The sequence below is a fragment of the Spea bombifrons genome, chromosome 2, assembly GCF_027358695.1.
Source record: "Spea bombifrons isolate aSpeBom1 chromosome 2, aSpeBom1.2.pri, whole genome shotgun sequence".
NCBI classification, from domain to species: domain Eukaryota; kingdom Metazoa; phylum Chordata; class Amphibia; order Anura; family Pelobatidae; genus Spea; species Spea bombifrons.
The window spans coordinates 98,346,416-98,369,135 of NC_071088.1; the positions used below are offsets into that span (position 1 = coordinate 98,346,416).

General features: G+C 39.5%; 1 protein-coding gene across 1 annotated transcript; it reads left to right on the forward strand.

Moving 5' to 3' along the window:
• Window positions 1-1,321: 1,321 nt before the first annotated feature.
• Window positions 1,322-21,490, forward strand: STK24 (serine/threonine kinase 24). Its single transcript, XM_053455352.1, has 11 exons — window positions 1,322-1,661; window positions 5,799-6,029; window positions 12,754-12,810; window positions 13,251-13,359; window positions 13,444-13,601; window positions 15,426-15,611; window positions 16,158-16,300; window positions 18,687-18,804; window positions 19,455-19,523; window positions 20,059-20,195; window positions 21,000-21,490. Exons 1-11 carry the CDS (start codon window positions 1,620-1,622, stop codon window positions 21,034-21,036), a joined length of 1,287 nt encoding a protein of 428 aa, XP_053311327.1. The 5' UTR covers window positions 1,322-1,619; the 3' UTR covers window positions 21,037-21,490.
• The last annotated feature ends 1,230 nt before the right edge of the window (window positions 21,491-22,720 follow it).

Genomic DNA, 22,720 nt, shown 5'->3' on the forward strand with positions numbered 1-22,720 from the left:
CTTAGAGAAGAGTGCTAATTTTAACTATACCCAGCATGGTGTCATGACACAAGCTGTTTTTTTTTCTGGACACACATGGTACTGATCAGGAAACGTAAAGTTAAATAAAATGAGCAGACAAGATGGGCCAAATGGTTTTATCTGCTGTCAGATTCTTTGTTTCTAAGTGCTACCTTGCTCAATGTGTAACCGAGCAATTCAGGCCTGGTTTACCAGTTATACATGTCAAGATTCACGTAGATGTATCAAAGGAGCAGAACTGGCAAAACTACATGGGGAGACAGAAACTCATCGGGAGTGACCCCGAGGCTCCTTGCACAATGTGTGAGGTGGTGAGAGGAGGAGGGAATGTATGTATGTTTGTATGTATGTGAGCATGAATGTCTTTGTATAAATGTGTGTGAGCAAGGATGTAATGGTGTATGTGAGCACGGATGTTTAGATGGCACAAACAAGCTGCTTGGGAGTTAGGATGGCACTGATAAGCTGCTTGGGAGTTAGGATGGCACTGATAAGCTGCTTGGGGCAAAGGCAGCATTGTGGGCCTTGTTGCTTGGTGAAGTTGGAGGGCCCCAGGGCCCTGTGGTTTCTAGGTACACCCCTGGATACCATTTAACTTTCTTTGGATATTTAGTTATACAGTACCGCACACAACAAGTAGGAGGGCATGGCCACCAGCTCCCGTCACAAGTTGGCCTTGTGGGAACTGCAATGATCCCAACAGCCTGCAAAAGTGATGGGAAGCCACCCAGTACAGTGTCTGGAAATTGGGACTGTCCTACGAAAACCAGGACATCTGGGAGGTAAGTTAGTGTAGAACCGACAGAAAACTACCGGCAGGACTTCATGTCCAAATATCTTCATACCCGGTATACCCCAATCGATTTCCCGAAGGCTCCCAAATACCCAGAGATGCCCTTGTCTATCTCTATGCACTTTACAGCTCAGAGTCAACGTTAACAGATTCCTTTCCTTAAATAATAAGATCACAGCAATAAGGGATAAATAAGTATTATTTACATGTATGTATGTATGTATGTATATATATATATATATATATATATATATATATATATATGTATGTATGTGTGTGTATATATATATGTATGTATGTATGTATGTATGTGTATGTATATATGTATATATATATATGTATCTGGCAGGGTAAGTGTGACAGCAGCCCCTGCTCGCTGTGCAGGAGGAGCTGTGAGGGGATGGGGAAGCGGCACTGGGGGAGGAGAGGAGGAGGATAGGAGGGTAGGAGGAGGAAAGGTGGGTGGTTATTGTGTTTTTTCTTCTTCTTGTTTCCTGGTCTAGTTTTCTTTAAACGAGGAAACAGCAGAGAAAGCGATTCTCACCTTGTTCCTGCTGGAGCGGCTTCTTACTTCCCCCTCCCCTGTTTTTAATAATTCCTCTGCAGCCGGAAATCATCATCATCATCCGAATAATAAAGCAAATCTCTTCCTGCTGCCAAACTCTCCCAGTGTTTGTGCCTCTGCCCCCTGCAATCTCTCCTCCTGGGCCCGGAGGGCTGTGCGCAGCCGGGGTGTGGAGGAGTGTCCTCGGCTCGCAGTGGATCTCTGAGCCGGGGCTGTGCTTCAAGAGCCGGGCACATCAGCATGACTCACTCCCCGGTGCAGACCGGCCTGCCTGGGATGCAGGTAAGATCTGCTCCCCCGTCACCCCCCCAGCAGGCAGATACAGCACCCTCCGGGGCAACAGCAACTCACTGGGCCTATTGATGCGCTATTGAGACACATTACACCCCCCCTTTGTCGACAGAGGGTATGTGGGGGCTCCATACATAGCTGGGTTAACTATTTCAGTGCATGGCTTTGGCAACTACACGGTTAATGGCATGTTTAACCCCCCATGTCACTTTATGTAATAATTGTCACACTAGTGATACATCCATTTGTTTTAAAGGACGGTGGGTTTAACCCCTCCTGTGTGTACAAGAATTTATTATTAGTTATTGATTTAGGTAGCGCCATCATATTCCACAGAGCTGTACAGCAGAACTAGCAAATTTATACCTAAAATAAAAATGTGGGATTTACAGAAACAAAGGGTGAGGAGGGCTCTGCGCAAAGAGCTTACAATCTAGAATAAGTGTATGTATTGGTAAACAGTCCAACAATAAAGCGAGTGATCATAACAAACTAAATATAATATATATATATATATATATATATATATATATGTATGTATCCAAATTATACACCCCATATATACAGGAAAATAGTTTTACAAGTCGTGTACTATAACATGGGATTTGGAACATGTTTATGATGGGTAGTTTTCTTGAGTATTAGGGTATTATAGCATGATGCTGTTTGTGATTCCACAGCTATTAAAAATAATTCTTTATAAAAAGGAATGCCTGTCGTTAATAATCGTATTCAAGGCTTGCTTTGTATCTATTAGTTGCCTAGTATGTTGTGTGTCACTTTTCTGCTTCCAGGCGTTCTCTACAAAAAGAAAGTTCTCGGCCGTGCCCATTTATTTAAACATTTTATCAGATATTTCTACAAGCTGCGGCCGCAGAGAGGAAATGGCAACTTGGTGAAAAGCCTTTTCTAGTGTAAACATCTGGACGTTAGGATTGCACAATTTGTAACTCTTTCTTCTCCAGATATATATATAGTGTGTGTGTGTTTAATAGTAGGAGGGTAGGCTAGCACATTTCAGTGGTCTGTTAATAAATAGCTTGTCAGTAGCGTTAACCCCTAGCCTCCTGGTAGGGCATGCGTTGTTCTTGGTGGAGTGATAAGACATGCCGTGGGGAGTGGCTTCCTGTGGATATGGCCACATGGTACAGAAATGGCTTTTTACGGCACAGGAGGAAGTGTTTTACTGGTCTTCTAAGTCTGTAGTAACGAGTTTGACAGGTCATTAACTTAATAACAGGTACTTGCTACGCAGGCGATCGGGATGCACTGAAAATGCATAGTTGTGAGTCACAGAAACAGTCACGCCATTCTTTAGGGATTTCAGATTTTGGACACAATTGTGTTTTGAAAATTGACTAGTAAAACCTCAAAGTGGACCCGTCTTCCCTTCTTTTATTACTTTAGCCTGTGTTTTATGCACCGTAGGCGCATCAGTTGACGACTTGTCAATAAGCATAGAACCAGAAGTCAAAGGTGCCCCAATTTTAACTACTCTAGAATTTGACAGCAGATAAAAACTACTCGGTCTTTCTAGTCTGCCCATTTTTATTCAGTCTTCAGAATAACCATATACCCTACGTTTTGATAACACTTTCTGTTTTGGTGTCTAGGTTTGTTGCATTATCACGGGTTGAGGGGGCTTGGTTTGAAATCCTACTGTAGATGGTCTTTTAGTGCTGGGGGGCACTTTGAGGATTATTAGTGCTGTTTACATGATCACATTGCCGTGTTTATGTATAGAAACAAAAGGTGAGGCCAAGAACCTACATTGTACGTTCCCGGCCCTGAACAGGTTAAGCCCGAGCTTTGACCTTGTGATCACATTCCTGGCAGATCACTTGGAAACCGAGTACTTTTCTGTTGGTTTATCTTTGAAAAGCTTTCTTGACGCTGCTCTTGTGTTTGTATCAGTTCTTGTATTCATGTACAACTTGAAGGCAGTGATTAGGTTGAACAGTTCATTGTCTTAGAAGTTTTATTGTTAACTTGCCTTTCAGCAATGAAATAATTATATTTTGGGATGGTTTGTTTTGTCAAAAACATACAACAGTTCGCTTTGTTTTTCATTAAAAAAAAAAATGTGATTAGCTACGTACTTCTGCTATAAAGGGGAGATAATGGATTCCTCTTGGTAGGTGGCTTCAAAAAGCGTCTCTTTCATCAAGACCTACAAGTGAGGTCCCATCATTGCTTGAACTGAACTGGCCTTTGCCATTCATAAAAACTACTTGTTGGATCTGTACACTGTTGGCTCTGCCATAGGTCTTCCATTGGGCTTGACCCTTTTTAATGCATAACGGTACCCGGGAACTGAAATTGCAACTTCAGTAAATACATCAACTAGGATTTATTCTATTCTTGGTCATGTTTAATTATATTATGGCCACTTTAGCATTTATATAGAAGGTTATGAATTACAATATGTTGAGTTGCGTGTAAACAGATTTAGCCATTACAGTTCCCAGTATCAGGCTTATTCACTAAAGAGGGTGTTGGCAGGAGAGTTGCAGTACCTCTACTCCAAGAATTGCTTGGGTGGTCCTGTATAAAGCCTATTTAAATTGGTACTAATTAAACTGTGCGTTATGCAGGGGCAGCTCCGCTTTCCTTGCAGAGAAGTTACCGGGATTGTCCCTTTTATGATGCAAAGTGAATTTAGGGAGTTAAAAGCAGAACTCTCCTGTCCCTCTTTAGTGAATATTCATATTGGGAATGTTTAAATAACTTTTGGCCTGGATGTATAGTATGGAGATGAGCGAGCCTTCAAGGGACATGTCACTGCGCTGGACATTACTGAGCTAGACACAATTGTTCACAAAGGGTCAGTATGACCAGTCCTTTGTGAACACTTTTGGACAAGCACAGGGAGGCAGGAACGTGGGGGGGGGTCACATAACATGAGGTTACAGGACCCCCCTCGGGGAAAGTGAGACTGCTTGCGCAGTGTGAGTAGCCGGAGAGAAAGCCTTCCGGGGTGTTGTGCCCTTTTACGGTCGCACACCCCTAAAGCCGGCCCTGACTACACAAAACCCTAACACCTTGACTGCCTCCGTGTCTGGAGATAAAAGGTTATTGGAACAGAATTGGATAGACCAGGAATTTTGTCAGTGCAAAACTACTTTACTGTATACAGCACTGTACTTATGCTCTGTGAAAAATCTTTAATAATGGTCAAGTCATAATTCTCAAAAATAATTATCCCTCTTCTCCTTGTATAATAATAGAATGGACAGTTATAAACCCAAGGTAGGCTTGTAAATTGTGCTTGCGCATTATATTAGTGCGTAATTATTATTTTCAGTACCAACGTTCTCTATTATAAATGAAGCTAATAACGACTGTTATAAAATGTCTGAAATATGTAAAGTGCAAGAAGTACCAATAAAATGTGTAATGTTTAATATAATGATATAGTATGTGTGTGACTCACGCACTTGAGGGAATAGGACTTCCTGTTAAGGAGTTCACGCCACACATCTGTTTGCATTCCTCGTAACGTAAATTAAATGATGTGATGTGAACTACTTAACGTTAACAACATAATAATCCTGGGATATTTACAGAGCTTCATTACAAAGGATTTGACGGCAGAGAAGAACCATTCGGCCCATCCGATCTGCCCAATTTTCCTGATGTAAAGACCTTAATCGGTCCTTGATCTTGTCTTAGAGTCGTAATCGGCAAATGCCTTTCCCATACGTGTTTAAATTCCCTTGCGGTATTAAAGTAGACGTAACACAGTAGAGGTTGAGAATGTGACGTTAAGTCAACCTACGTAACTTCTTGTAATTGCATTGGTTGCCAGACCACTTTTTCAGACATTTCATCAGAATCATACGCTACGAGTAACCCCCCATAAGTGAAAAACAAATAAAAACGATGGAGGGGGGAGTAGAATAATACTGGTATATTTTCTTGGATATATTCTTGTGGTTAAAGTAGCAAGCCTTGGGTACAAGTTGTTGACACTTCTTAAAAAGCATGGCTGGTAATGTATAATTGTACAAAATCCTTTACCTAATTTTCCATGTGTTTCTTTAGGCAAATAATTCTAAATTCAACCTGTTATTTTTGGTCTTACAAAGAATTTTTAATTACTTTTTAATATTTATTTATTTTTTGTAGAGTTTAAAAGCAGACCCTGAGGAACTGTTCCAAAAACTGGAGAAAATTGGTAAAGGATCATTTGGAGAAGTGTTCAAAGGAATTGACAACAGGACTCAGAAAGTAGTGGCTATAAAAATTATAGACTTAGAAGAAGCAGAAGATGAAATTGAAGACATTCAACAGGAAATCACCGTTTTGAGCCAGTGTGATAGTCCATATGTAACAAAGTATTATGGTTCTTATCTTAAGGTGAGTAAAACCCTCGTAATAGATGTTAATGTAAAGGTAGCATTACTTAAAAGGAACACTCTGGGCCTGTTTTTTGCTTTTAAATGTTGGAGTCAAGTTTATGCAGACGCGTATCTAGGGTATGGCACCTATGGCTCGTGCCATAGGCGCCATTTGAAGGGGGCGCCAGTGAGCGGCTTTCAAACGCCGTCTTTTTTTTTTTTTTGATGCGGAGGAGAGAGAGGGGCGCCTAGCGCCTAGCTCGGCACCCCTCATTCTTCTCCACGAGGCCTCTACCTCCGTCCCGGCGCCGGCATTTCATGCTGAGCGCCGTAATATGACATCATATTTCAGCGCCCAGCAGTGAAGCAGCGGGCACCAGCGAGCGGCTTTTAAACACTCTTTTTTTTTTTTTTTTTTGATGCGGAGGAGAGAGAGGGGTGCCTAGCAACCGCTCGGCGCCCCTCGTTCTCCCCCGCATCAAAAAAAAGAAGACAGTGTTTAAAAGCCGCCCGCTGCTTCACTGCTGGGCGCCGAAAATGACGTCATATTACGGCGCTCAGCAGTGAAGCAGCGGGCATCAGCGAGCGGTGCAGGATGACAGCAGCATCGTGCTCCCGTCGCTGGACTTCGAGGTGAGAGAACTACGGGGGGGGGGGGTTATATAGTGGCTAGGGGGGAGGGTATATAGTGGCTAGGGGGGAGGGTATATAGTGGCTGGGGGGAGGGTATATAGTGGCTGGGGGGAGGGTATATAGTGGCTAGGGGGGGAGAGGGTATATAGTGGCTAGGGGGGGAGAGGATATATAGTGGGTAGGGGGGAGAGGGTATATATTCCTTCAGTGCTGAGATCACAAGTGAATTTCAATTGATCTGGGTTTGTGTGTTGATCTATACCTGCGGCAGCAGGGACTAATATTTATTTATTTATATATATATATATATATATATATATATATATATATATGCAGCAGGGGCGCAATTTCAGTGCTTGCCATAGGCGCTATTTTCAGTAGATACGCCTCTGAGTTTACGTGTCTGAGTTTATGACATGCAAAATTGGTTGCAGACATTTTTCTTTAATTAAAAAGAGTAACTACTCCCACATTTCCCCCTGTAGACAACAGGAAGCATACCTTAGTATGCTTCTTGCTCATGCTCAGTAGAGTCTGTGGCAACTGTGATCAATAAGACTTGCGGCAGTAAGCACATGTATGTCTTAAATGGGAGCGCTACCGAGTAGGCCTGCAACTAACGTTCATTTTCATAATCTATTAGTTGGCCGATTTATTTTTTCGATTAATCGAATAAAACATAAATGTACATTTTTCATTTATTTAAAATAATTTATTAAACAAACAGGATGTTAAAAACAAACAGCAGAATAAAAAAATGAGAATTAAGCATTTCTTGGTTTTATTTCCCATCCTGCCCCCCCCCCCCGTTATGCACATCTGAGCCCAGGCTTGCCACACTGCCTCCCAGACATGCCACTTTGCCCTCCCCAGATATGCCTTATATCCTCTTTATGCCTTTTACCCCCAGATATGCCACTCTGCCCCCAAATATGCCTTTTACCCCCAGATATGCTCCTCTGCCCCCAAATATGCCTTTTACCCCTAGATATGCTCCTCTGCTCCCCTGATATACCTGCGGGGTATCCGGATCCCAGTGCTATCAGCAAACCTCTGTTTGAGGTTGGATTATAAAACAAAGTGTATTTTTCAGAGCATGATTTTATCCAAATACCTGGTGTAATTCTTATGGGTGTCTTCATGGGTGGCCATTTTTCTATCGGCAGTCTACATGCTGCATTGTCTGATTTTTAAATAGCTGATTAATCCATACCTAAACTATTCCCCCCCACAGAGATTCACATGATGAGCTCCCCCTGGGTAGTTCAACCTGTTATTGGGGGCTGGGGTAGGTTGGAAGGTAAGAAATAAACATGTCTGGGAGCAAGAGTTTACATAGGCAGGTAGACAGAGCAGGAGAAGACAGCAGTCCTATAGGAAAGCAATTATAATCAATTTGTAGGGAATTCTTAGCAGAAATCTAGTGGTTGCTTTAAAGGGCAGGGTGAAAACAAGGAAGATATAGTCCCCTGCGATGGTGTTGGGCGACGCTCTGGCTGCTGGATTCCAATGGAAGCAGACACTGAGGGCTTCCTCAGATATCTTAAAGTTTTCTGTAGGACCTCAACAGGGTGACAGAGCTTTGGATGCTGGAATGCAATGAGAGCAGCTTTAGTCTCAACCTGATCCTCATATATAAGCCTCAGTTATTCCCTCAGTCCTGAGTACAATCTATTTATGTCCCCAAGATTCTTCTTTAACTCATTTTTTCCAACCACTTTTTCATTCACAATTTCATTGTGCAATCCTGTCAACTAATTCTCTTTTGAGAGAAGGAGGATGTTGACTCTGTCCACTTCACTTTTTAGCTCTTCTGCATCAACTTCAAAAAAAGAAAAACAATTTTGGGAATATATCTTGGCTGCTGCTTTGGCTCTGTGGGCATGTTAGTCTTGCAGTGAAACCATTGACCTATGCACTCCTGATGGGAAAAATGTGACTGTAGCAAAGCACCATCACATTGAACCACTCTACTGTACGTCCCATACTATCAGGAATAAGCTGTTCACCTGTTCTATTCCTGGTCCGAATGTTCTTTTTGTGTTTATTGTGTTAAAAGATATACATAGATCCTTGACTTAAAGTAAGTTTGATCATATAGTAAATTGATCATATAAAAAATTAAGTTTGAATATATAAAATCATTCATATGAGGATGGATTGCAGTTTGTAGAATCCAGTGCATAGAGACAAAATCCCCATAACATACAACTATACATGCAGATATTCAGTTACATAGGCGACGGGGATGTATTAGGAATGGATAGTCTGGAATCTTACCCACTGGTGGATAAAAAGGAAAAAGAAAAGAAAACTAAGACTAGTTTTAAAGCAGTTTAAAAAAAAAATATAGGATATCAAGGCACTTTTTAATTGTTTTTTTATGGATGCCAGTGATGTCAAACATTATATATATATATATATATATATATATATATATATATATATATATATCTATATATATATATATATATATATATATATATATATATCTATCTCTATATATAGATATAGATATATATATATATATATATATATATATATATATATATATATATATATATATATGTATGTAGACTAATATCTTTAAAATAAATTACAGCAATGATAAGCTACAGAACCCAGCTTGCTGATCACGGCACAGGGGAGATCCAAAGGAAGCAGTTTAAAAAAAAAATAGGATATTATGAGGATCTTTCCTCATCCAAGCCTTTACATAGAAAGAATAGGTGAAAAGAACTATATGACATAGAATAATCATGCTATTTGAACAGGCAGTCAAGAGATCCCATGACATGCGTAGGTTGAGTGATATAAATGAGTGCGTTTGTATATGATATATGCACGGCTTGATAAATTTGGTTTGCATCTAGGAGTCATTCTAAAAATTTAAGACATTTTACATTTTTTTTTTTTTACCAATCATTTTCTGTAGTTGAGTATCTCCCTTCTCCTTTCTAAGGTGACGTTCCTCCATCATATGTTCACTGAATATTATACATATATATCATAATTTAGAAAAATGCTAAATATAGCTCTGTCTATACCAAGCAGCTTTGATTTGCTTTGGACCAGAGAAATACAAAATTAAGAACACAACAAATTATAAGATCCTAACAAGTTAATTTATTATGAACTACAAGGGTTCAAACCACCTAACATTTAGAAGTGGTTGAGTTGTTTTATTGAGGCCGTTGAACTCAAGCAAGAGCTCGTCCCATGTGATGAGGAGGCCGAAGCTTGGGCCTCTGGATTCCAATTGGAGATGACATCCCAAATACAGGAGGACCGGTGGCTTCCACAGACACTGCAGGGAAACTAAAGGTTTTCTGCAGGAATTCACCAGGGCGACGGAGCTTCGGCCGCTGATATCCAGTGGGAGCCGGTCTCTCAAATATCGCAGGACTGATGGTTCTCTCCAGGACGGCTTTGGTTTCTGCTTGCTCCCGATACAGAAGCCTTAGTTGTTCTTCCAGCCCCGAGTATGAGTTTCTCATGTCTCTAAAATTCTTCTCTAAAGCTTTTAACTCAGCTTTTTTCTCATTCACCTCCTCATATAGTGAGCATGCCGCTTTGAACCATCCGGTCAGCTCCCTCTCTTTTGAGAGAAGGCGGGCATACACTCTGTCCGCTTCATTCCTCAGCTCTTCTGGATCTTCTTCAACTAGTTCAAAAAATAATTTTTGGACTATATCTCGGCTGCTGCCTACCACGGTTCGGCACTGAGGACAAGTTTTTCTTGCAGCCGCGTAAAACCATTGCTGCACGCACTCCTGATGGAAAAGGTGTCCGCAGCAAAGGGCTGTCACATTGCAGGTGTTATTAAAAGTGACGCGACAAATACTGCACAGTGCCCGAATGGACATGGCTGCAATTCACTCCTCTCGATACGGTCACCTCTACACTACAAGGAAGATGTTTACACGCATCTCACTGATCCCTACTCTGAGTGTTCTAATGCTTGTGATGTCAAATAGCAACTGCTGTGTTTACCGTGACGGTGATGTAAACACTGCTCCTAAGACTCAATAGCATATTTTCTGCTTTTATTTTTATTTATGTATTTATTGTTATCTGTCTATAAAATAATAAAAAACACTGAAATTGTCAGGCTTGTTGTAATATTCAGAATATGTAATCACTAATAGATGGAGCCATGATGATAACAGCACCACTTCTATGTGATATCAGTACAGGATTTAGACATCACCCAGCTAACATGGGAACATTAATGCATATGATAAATGGAGTAGTCCCTTTAAATCTATTTGGTGTCCTGCTTGCTCATGCCTCTCTAGGACACTAAACCGCCTTTAATATACTCATCCAATTTGTTGTCAACAAGAAAGTCCTCAGCTGCACCACCTTTTTTTCTTAGTTTAGGATGGATATCAGCTATAAATAAAACGTATTGAATTTACTAGACACGGCTATGTATGGATATTACCGGCTTACATGAAATACATTTTTAAAAGAATAGCAATAGGGAACGGCGCGGAAGATTATATAACAAATAATATAGTACGTAATTAAAATGTCATTTAAATGCAGTATTTAGCTTAAATGATTGGAATGGTAAGGGTCACGAGCTCATGAGTCCAAGCAGTTAGAAGAATCCACATGTTTGGGAACAATGACTATATCTGAACTTTATGATGAGTTTAAGTGGAAGGATAATATTGCATGTTAATAAAATATCTTGGTGGTGCTTAATACTGCGGTGGCTAAGAGAAGAATTGGTTGACAATCAACTATCCGTAAGCAAAGGTAGCGACCCATCATATTGCCAGGAGCCACTAGCTAAAACCCAGGAGCCAAGAAGCCATGGCTGCTATCATTTCACTGCTGACTTTCTAACGTTACCCTGTCTTCCCTCGTATGGAAAAATGAATCCTGTCTGGATCTAAATTATCTATATATTTTGTAACTTTGAAAATACTAAAAGAAGAATACATTTAAATGATAAACGCTTGATTACTCTCATAAAGCCTTTTAATGCATTGGGTGTTCCTCACAGAAGAAGTGGTAGAGACTATAACAGTGAATGAATTGAAACATGTATTGGATACGCATATGGATTCTCTGAATTTAAGATGAGACTTGGGCTGATTAAGGTCTGAATCTTTACATCATGAAAAAATGGGCAGACTAGATGGGTTGAAAGGATGTATCTGCCATCAAATTCTATCTTTCTTGTGCAAAACAAAAGCAATCGCTGATACACATTGATTCCATAGAAACTGAAACATCATCTTAAAAGGTGATAAAGGTAAAACTCCAAACAATAGATTAAAATGAGCTGCTGAGTGTACTTTTTTTGTCCAAGTGGAACAGCACCTTTAAACCCAATCCTAGCATGTGCAGTGGTGTCTTATCAGGTACCTATTGGCAAAGATGGTTTTATGAGCCAAACAATGGTCATGTTCTGATTAACAAATTGAAAGTAACGCTCGCTGACACCAATACGCAACCCTCAGAGAGGCAGCAATGATTCATTTCAATTAAATATGTGCCTACAGCTTTGGGCTCTCTCTCTCCTGTATATTTCCGCTTCCGTAAATACCGGAAAAAAAACACACACCAAGAGCGAAAATAAGCGGCATTAAATATTTAAGCATTTCTGCTTTAACAACGCTCTATATAACAGCTGATTTTGCATTCATCAAAATCTAGTGTACGGACGGGAGCCGTGCTTGACCATGACAGCCATTTCTAGCCCTTGTGTTGACAGCTGAATTTGTCTACTTTATCTGTACGCTTGCTGGGTGTGTAGATGGTAATGCCAAGGAGATGAGCCGTTCAGTTTAGGGGGACATATACTGGCACCGTGTGTGTGATGGGTAGATGATCTCCGTGTGTGTGTGTGTGTGTGTGTGATGGTTTCTTCAGTAGATGATCTCAGGAGTTAGAAGTGATTGGCGTAGAGGAGCATCAGGTTTGTAACGGCATCAGACAAAGATTAATCTAGCTGCAGTGTGGGGAGACCAGTTAGCAGGGAGTTGCAATAATCCAGGCGGGATATCACAAGGGAGTGATGCACTGTAGTTCTACAGTGCTGTTTTACCATAAAATTCTGTTTTGTTTAATTTCATATTCATTCTGTTTGCTAGGACACAAAATTATGGATTATAATGGAATATCTTGGAGGGGGCTCTGCTCTGGACCTGGTATGTAAAACCATTCATTCTATGACATCTGCCATATTATTATTTTTTTTTTTATGCAATATTTCTCTCTGTCTAGATAAATAATTACTCAATTGCTCTGCTTAAAATAATACGGTGTACAAAAATAAATCTGGAATCATCCAAAATGTTTGTTTTTATTTTAATTCAAATAATTTGCATACTTTGTGACTAAACGTTTCTCATTTACCTACTGTACACCTACCTCCTGATGTGTGTGTGTGTGTGTGTGTATATAATATATATATATATATATATAATGTCTGTATGAAATGTTTTGCCTTTTGTTTTGTTGCTGCACATTGAGTACTTTTTGTATGATTTATGGTGTGTATATGGGGCCTTGTGAGGTGTTTAAAATACCATATGCGTCCTTTTATATAATAATGTAACGGTATATTGTATTTTTGTTAAACTTTTAGTTGGAGCTCGGCCACTTAGATGAAACGCAGATTGCAACAATCTTAAGAGAGATATTGAAGGGACTCGATTACTTGCATTCAGAAAAGAAAATCCACCGGGATATTAAAGGTAGGCAGACCTGTCATTCCCATTTCATCATGTTATCATCGCGGTATATGTGGATGAATAAGAAGGACTTCTGATTTATTTCAGCTGCCAATGTCTTGCTGTCTGAACAAGGAGAAGTAAAACTAGCTGATTTTGGTGTAGCAGGCCAGCTCACGGACACTCAAATTAAGAGAAACACATTTGTGGGTACACCGTTCTGGATGGCACCAGAGGTCATAAAGCAGTCTGCATACGATTCTAAGGTAAGGGGACAAGGCCACGCTTTCTAAATGGTTTTTTTTCCTCCTTGGGTAAAGACCTCGTATAACACTCGTATGACTGGCCGATGCATTAAGAAGTAGTGTTTCTGAAGGCGTACCTAGAGCTGTGTTGTTAGCTATGGAAAGAAAATAAGCAGACGTAGTAGAAATCATACATTTTATTGGCTTTCGGAAACTGGATTTCTCATATATTTGTTACAGTTGTATGCACACAGTCGCCGAACTTGCCTTACTGACTTATGGCTCCTCTAAGTAATTGTAATTTTTTTCCCAGTGCCCCCCAGAAGATTTGTTTCCGAACCTCCACAAATGTATTCCCTAAGATATCTGTCTTGGAAGACATCGCTTTGTTAAGCCAATAGCAACGTTCCTTTGTAATGGTTATTAAAATAACCATTCTGTTCGTTTCTTCTCTTCTGTAAAATCTAAACTTGTATCTTCTTTTCTTTATTGCCTTCCCAGATGCCATCAATGTGCTATTTTAATAAAATGTGTTAGCACCAGAAAATGGTGGCTTCCAAAATGTGATATCTGAAGATGTTGCCAAAATTAAACATTAGCTTCTATTTAAAATGATGGAAATGTATAGTATTTTTACTTTAACCATTAGAGGTGTCATGTAGTCCTATTACTGATTATAAATATCTGATTAAAGGGATTGCATTTTACATGATAAGAAATAGACTTAACATTCATGGGAGAATATCATTTTCATTTTTACCATGAACTAAACCATACGGTATATGTATGTAAAGAGATTGTAATTTTGATTTGTTATATTGCACTTAGCGGTACATCATTCTACAATTTTTCTCCCCAAAATGTTGAAACAGCCACTTGTTATTGTCCTAAATTTCCATCCCCCTCGTTCTGTTTGGTAGAGGTTGAGATTTCCATTCTCCTAGCGCAGTTCGATATGCGTGTATCGCATAGTATATGTGTTTCGTTGGTAATAAATGTAAAGCAGTTCTGTTACAGGCTGGGTCCTCTGGTTGTACAGCGTGTCAGTGGGTATTGTCTAGAACTCTATAAGGATATTGTTTCAGTCATACGTGTGACTTTTTTTTGTTATTTGTGTTAAATCTTGGTTTTGCCCACATTTGTGTTCTGTTCCAGAAGACATAGATCTTAAACATGTTCAGGTACTTTATATATTGGCGTTTCTCCTGTATGGTAATGGCTTTCATATATTGTAATGGTGGTAATGGTTTCATATATACTTATGGCTTTCATATATTGTAACACTTTCATTTTGTTAGTCTTGATCTATTTGTTTTTTTATTTTATTTTATTTGATGGGCGTATGGAAACTTCTTTCATAGTTTGCTAGGGAGTGCCTCTTTCCCTCTAATGTGTCTGAAAAATATTTTTGTAAGATACAGGATATGACAAACAACACTTCCTTTGTTTTGATCAGGTTATAATTCTGGTTGTGTTGATATAATTGACTGTTATTATTAAGACCGTATTAAACTGTTTTTTTCTGGAATCTAAACCAAATATTACCAATAGAATAGAAGCCTTTAAAGGAGGCTTAGGTCCCGACGTCAAATGACACCGCAATTAAAGTGTAACTTCTGCCGTTTTCATATTACTAGTATGGCATTAAAAACCAGTATTTAAAAATATTATAATCTCTGTTTTAATACTGCCTTGTGATTAAGAATAGAATGACTCTAATCACTCATAGTGTCATATATACGCACATACAAGTCTTCCAAGGGGAAGCGCAGGACTTCATGTGTAGTGCGGTGAGGTAAGGTCTTTGTTCTCACGTGTCTCCTGGAATTCTTTCTCTCTTCGCAGGCAGACATTTGGTCCTTGGGCATAACAGCCATTGAACTTGCTAAAGGAGAACCGCCACATTCAGAACTGCATCCTATGAAAGTATTGTTCCTTATTCCCAAAAACAACCCTCCCACGCTTGAAGGGAACTACAGCAAAAGCCTGAAGGAGTTTGTGGAAGCGTGTTTAAACAAAGAGCCCAGCTTTGTAAGTATGTCTTGTCTTAATCAAGATCTTTTGCAACTGTCATGAATGTCACTGGCTTGGGGCAGTTGGGCTATTCCTTTTACCTCCACTATTGTTATACTTGGCATGTGGACTATATAGTGTCTGTCAGGGAAGGGGTTCTCCTCCTCATCTGAATTTTCTGAGCTTCTGTACTCGTGTTTTGCTTCTTGTGCTACTATATTATTGGTCTACTTGCTGAGCTTGTCCCAAAGAATGTAAGCCCGTCTCTAAAATTTTGACAGCACATAAGAACAATTTGGGCCGTCTAGCCTGTCATAAATCCTGATCTAAAAACCTCAAACCCTGTTTGGTCCATGGTATTGTTTGATATTCATGACAGCCTTATGCACACCCATGCATGAATCAAAACGCCCTTATATAAAGTCACAACTATATATATAATGAGACCTCCAATTAGATAGTCCATGTTACCCTTCCCATAGTGTCGTCTTCTAGCGTTGCGCATGTTTTTGATCGTTCCATCTTCTCTTTTCATCAACCTGCATTGTTTGACTTCTCTTCTAGAGGCCTACAGCTAAGGAACTGCTGAAACACAAATTTATTGTCAGAAATGCCAAGAAAACATCTTATTTAACAGAGCTCATTGACAGATACAAGCGCATGAAAATAGAACAGGGTCATGGTGGCTCCAGTTCCGACCCTGAGGAGTAAGTATTGTATCTAGCACTGTATGGGTACAACTTGTAGTGTTCCCAGGTCTGTTCAGAGTGTTTGGAGGCTCTTCAGGGTCAGTGTCGTACTTCTCTGGGAAGGGGAGCATTATGTGGCCAGGCCCATGTCCTCCTTACTCCCTGCCCAGTTCATTTCCACTAAAATGTGTCCTACAAGAGATGGAGAGCTTTTGGTTAGTCTACCTTGGAATGTTTTGAGCTACACTATGTGTATGAATCTAGTGTATTGTGAAGCTAGAGAATTAGCTATAACAGATGAACACAAATAACACTTTTTTTTTTTTTTAACACTACATCATGATTACTGCTAGGGGTAGCTCCAAAGGGGTCTTGAGAATTCCCACAATGATACCTAGATTTTACCTAGGAGTAACTATTGTATATTATATTTTTATACATGTTTTTTCCATGTTAGAAAATAATATAGTAGATAATGTGAGGTGCACAATAATAACTATAAAATGTAATTACAATGAAGAAATAATGAAGACTGCAAGGCACTTAACACACATCCCACAATATGTGTGTGTGTGTGTGTATATACATGAAAAAGCAATCAAGAGGTAAATAAAATTACCCAGTGCCAAGCTCGCAATATACCGTATTTGCTCGATTATAAGACAAGGTTTTTTTCAGAGCAAATGCTCTGAAAAATACCCCTCGTCTTCTAATTGGGGTCGTCTTCTAATCAGACCTCAAATAGAGGTCTGATTAGGAGACTAAGATCCATATCCCCCACACCGCTGCAGGGGACCTGGATCCTCCTGTCTCACCCCCCTCCCCCATCATACACACACTTACCGGTGCTTCCTGCTGTGTTGCCGGGGCAGCGGGTTGACGTCTACGCGATCCGCGTAGACAACGTCCGCTGCAGCCGGAAGGAGGTGTGGCTAGCAGCGGGGGTTGTCTGCGTCCGTCGCGTAGACCTTCCCCGACTGTCAGAGATCAGAGTTTCCCGCACCGGTGCGGGGAACTCTGATCTCTGACAGCCGGGGAAAGTCTACGCGACGGACGCATACAAACCCCCGCTGCCAACTCCACCTCCTTCCGGCTGCAGTGGAATGCGACGTCAACCCGCTGCCCCGGCTGGAAGCACCGGTAAGAGAGGGCTGAGAGGGGAGAGAGGGGTGAGAGAGGGGGGGGGGGGAGAGAGTGAGTGTGTGTGTGTGTGTGTTAGTTAAATGGGGGTATAGGGTGTGTGTGTGTGTGTTAAATGGGGGCATAGGGCATTTCTGGAGTGGTGTTAAGGGGGCATTTAATAGAGCACTCTGCCTCCCTATATGCCACTCTGCCCCATAATATGCGTTTTAACCCCCTAAATGCCAGAGTTGCATATAGGGGTATAAGGCATTTCTGGAGGCAGAGTGCTCTATACAATGCCTTTTAACTCCCTTAATGCCACTCTGCCTCCTGAAATGCCTTATACCTCCCTATATGCCACTCTGCCCCATAATATGCATTTTAACCCCTTAAATGCCAGAATGGGATATAGGGGTATAAGGCATTTCTGGAGGCAGAGTGCACATAGGGGGTCAAAAGGCATACCATGGGGCACAGTGGCATATAGAGAGTTAAAAGGCATATCATGGGCCACAGTGCCATATTGGAGTGGCAAGCCTGGGGGCAGATGTGCGTAACTGGGGGACAGGTTGGAAAATACAAGAAATAAAAACAAAAAAAATATTTTTCTCAATCATAGCTTTTATTAAAAAAAATAGTTTACATGAATTAACATTTACTGGTAAAACTTTTTTCCTTTGGGGTCGTCTTATATTCAGGCTTTTTCTTTTTTTCCTAAGTTAATATTCAGATTTTGGGGGGTCGTCTTATAATCAGGGTCGTCTTATAATCGAGCAAATACGGTATAAATTAAAATAACTAAATTAAACCAAAACGAAACAAAATGGCGATAATACAAAATAGGGATAATACAAAATGTCTGAATGATCCTCATCCCTATTTTGTATTATCGCTAGTTAGTTTAGTTTTGGTTGAATGTATTTATTTATATATTGCAAGCTCGGCACTGGGTAATTTTATTTACCTCTTGATTGCTATTTTCTCCATGTGTTCAGCGTGTTCTTATTTTGTCGGTCACAGGCGGTAAACATATTTCTTGTTCCACTTTACTATGCTTTCTAAATTAGGGGACTGTTGAACTTAAACATCCGTGTAAAAATCTGTGTTTGTACTAAAAAAATGGTTGACATGAGCAGTTTAATTGTTCTCTACTCTGTCACATTCCTTAAGTTTTAAACATACAAGGATGTATTGGTTTTTGTTCTTTTTCCATTTGCTTAGTATGCAAAATTTCCTTATTGCTTTCTTTTCTTTATCTTTTGTTTCCTTATACAAAATAAAGAGATGATTATAGTCAAGATACAAGTGACAAAGATGATTGGATATTTACGAAAAAAGAGGTAGACCTTAAGAAGTTGATGAATGGAGAAGGTCAATTTGAAGCATTAGACCAAAATCAAGTAAGAATCTTTTGCTGTATGAAAGAATGTCAACTTACCCTAAATTAACAGTTTAATGTCTGCCTTGCATTTTTTGTTATTTCAAAATTTGCTGCATTTGACTAACCAAGGATACTGTAAGTTCCAAACAGTACAGGACATTTTTGTCATATGAGCACTAAGGGACAAAACAAAAGATTTTGTCATTTTTCCTCCAAAATAGACATTCCAGTTTGCCTTTATGGTGCTTTTTATTCATTTTGTGCTAGTATGATGGGGTTATATTTCAGTCTAAGATGTGCTGTGCAGCCTTTTACCTTCTTTCACATGCTTTATTGTTATTTATTGTTTCATATAGCGCTGTACAATGGCTAAACAGGACATGACAAGTAGTATATAACGTAATTATACGGAGGGCCATGCTCAAACAAGCTGACTGTATTTCCAATGCATTGTAAATTTACCAAAATATTCTGTTCACGTTCTCTTTTCCTAAGCATATGTTAGTAAAAATGAGAGGTTTCTGCCACCTATAACATTCTTGCTGTCTAAGAGTATGTGCTATTACATCCTTAAATGTACTTGGTTATTTCTATAGTGACCGTTTCTTTGATAAGGTTTGTAATGTAAAGTGTGTGGTATGTTGAAATATACATTTCTTTATATTGAAGGTTAAAGATATCCCAAAGCGACCTTTGTCCCAGTGTTTGTCTACAATAATGTCACCCTTATTTGCAGAGGTATGTAACGTTTCCTTTATCACGTTCTTTGGATCCATTTGATACTTAGATTGTTTTATTGGATATCCTTTATTTTGTGTATTGTGCAAAGGTTTTGTTCATTATATTTTGTTTTTAGACACAGGTGTGTTATTTCCAAGATGCTACTGTTAATAATAATTTCTCATAGCTGTAATCGCCCAAGAGAAAGTGGAGTCTTTAGTCAAAGCTACATTGGTCTAAAGACTCCATTCCAGTTATATCTACTTTTCTTATCACGGCTAAAAAGGAATGTGTAGGAAAAGTTCGTCAAGATAACCGTGATTAGATTAGCAAGCTGTTAAAAGGTAGCAGTAAATGTAAGGTTTTCATTTTAAATATATATATTTTTTAAGATTTAGTCCCTTCTTCAGCTATATTGCATATGTGTTAAATGCAGCTTTCTGACTTTGCTAGTTGGGCTCAATGGTTCCTGTCTGCCACATAGTCTGTGCAATTTTGTTCGTTGTAAAGACTGACATGTAACATTTGTTTTTGCCTTTTTTTTTTTTTTTAGTTGAAAGAGAAGAGCCGGGCTTGTGGGGGCAACGTAGGGTCAATAGAGCAACTGAGAGAGGCAATTTACTTAGCTGAAGAAGCCTGTCCAGGTATCTCGGACTCCATGGTGTCTCAGCTTTTATTGAGGCTTCAAAGGTAATCCAAAAATCATAAAGAAAACCCTTGGAGGAAAAACCACTGGTGGTGCTGTGCTAATATTTTGTTTTTGAAATGTTTGGTTGCTCCTTAAGGGTCAACAGCTGGGCAGCAGTGCCAGGTATATGATGTTCTCCCTGAAATGGGCAACAACCCGGCTGTTGATGTACACCAAAGCCTTATAACGTTTATAATGATTTATGTTCTGAAACTCTATACATTGGGGCACTCATAAAATAATGCTTGTGCAACCTTCAACATTTTCATCGACAAAGAACAAGTAATTAGTAAGAATTTTATTTTGGTGTCTTTTTACGTAGGGTAGTTGTCTTGTACCCAAAATGAAGTCTTGAGGTGAAGTCTCAAGTGCCATTCGCCGCAAATTGAGCGTTGCCTATACTAGAATACATAATAATGATATAATTTTGCATTGTATGTGGACCAGTTAGGGTATACATAATGAAAAAATAAAAACGCCCAACATTGACTGGCTATGATACGCTAAATGAAAAACCTCCATAAAAACTACCCTTTAACACTGACAACCAGGGCTGTCTACCGAGCCAGATGCTTCTGGAACGTTTCCATTTTTGAAGCTCAATAACATGTATCCTAATATATAGACATTATACTATTTGGCTTATTATTTTGTAGTCTCAGAGCTGTTAAGCCATAGAGCCCCCTGTAATAAGGGCAGAGTTGGCCAAAGAAAAAAAACATTTTGAGTCCCTTGCTATTTTATATTGTCACATAGGAACACATTGAGCGCTGGTCCTTTAATATTGTTTCTTGTTCCTATTCCAGGTTTTCAGTCAATGGAGCAGACTCTTCCTCACACTGAAGATTATTTTTGTTGATAAAACTGATGGACCTTTCATTGTTCTCCTTATCAGATGTTCCTCTGTTCACGGAGAGTCACGGGATGGGGACATACAAGACGTATTAGTGACTCTTAGATTGGGTGTCTCCTTCACCTTATTAAAGCTATAGTTTTTAAGTTTTTAATTTGTTTTTCTAATCATAGGACAGATCTGAAAAACAAAAACAAAAAAAATGTATGTACTGTGATGAGGCAGATGAAGATATTGTGAAACCTCAGGTATCTTGCTTTAAGCACTCAGCTTCACTGCGAGATGTAATAAAAACTGTTGGATATCTGTACAGGAATGTGTATATATATATAGTATCATTTTTACAGAAATCTGGAGTAATTTGAGCATGTCTAATGCACCCCTGAGAAAGTAAGTCCACCTGTAGATAATGTTAATGGATTAAATATTTAAAAACACATATAAGTGTTAGTTTTTTTTATTATGTGTATGTGATGACTAAATGTTTTTTTTTTTTTAACTTCTGCACTTGGCATGAGCAAAATGTATTGATCGCGTGTTCTTTAAAAATGAATGAAAATGTAATTTATCTTCAGTTTTATTTGTAAATGAAGAAACTGGATATTGGCGAAGTTAGAGTTGGAACCAATGTATATACCAAGAATGGGGTTCTTTCTAGATAATTAATAGCCCAAATCTTTGGCAGAGAGAAAGAACATTTCTACTGGGTGTCTTGATCTCCATAAGAACCAGGGCTTTTTTTTCCTTACACAATAGGACCAGAGCAATATTTGCGTTTTCACTATTATTATTACCTTGCCGTCTAAGCTTATGGTACTTTACACAAACTTACAGTCTAAGGGCTACATCTTTCTTCAACTGTTTCTTCCCTTTTTCTCATTACTCGTGACTTACCTGTCCATGTCAGGAGGCGGCGCACTCCTGGAGTGGTATTAGCACCCCATGCTACTTCTTGGGCTGCCTGGTACTAAGACGTATCAGGCATATGGCTGCCGTTTGGTCAGGCGCCGGCCCAGACACATCCTATGCTTTTTCCAGGGCACATATTTATTTCACGGGTTGCTTCCCTGATGTGTGCAGAATGTAGAATTGATCTGCTGTCTCCTATAGATTTATATAGGAACAATGTATGAGTGTCTTGGGAAGACAAATGTATTATTGTAGTCCTTATCCATGTAGTCCTGTGGTGTGTTTCCGAATTAAGAGTTAAATATCAGCAGCATTTGTTCTCGGGTAAATCATGTAGTAAAGCGATCACTTGTTTACTATTTATGCATTTATAAAATGCCATATTCCGCAGCACTGTGCGATGGGTGAACGGTGACAGTCATAGTGTGTCAGGTACTTAAATAGATTGTAAAAGCCGTGCATGTATTCTTACAAAAGCACAGGAATGCCTTTTCCCAATAAACATCAAGACATCGTCAGGACCACCAAACCTGAAGCATTGTACATCTGCCATCATACTTTCTCCAGCATGACTGATCATGATTAATTTCCTTAATTTAATATGATCTATACAATGGGATGCTCCTGAATAACTTCTCTCCCCAATGCTCTATAAAAGGAGGTAGGGCAATACGGAGAGGACTTAACAGTAGCCGATACCAAAGTTATATACCCTGAAACTACTCCCTGTTCAATAAACTTCCCTGAGTCTAATTCAAAGGTACT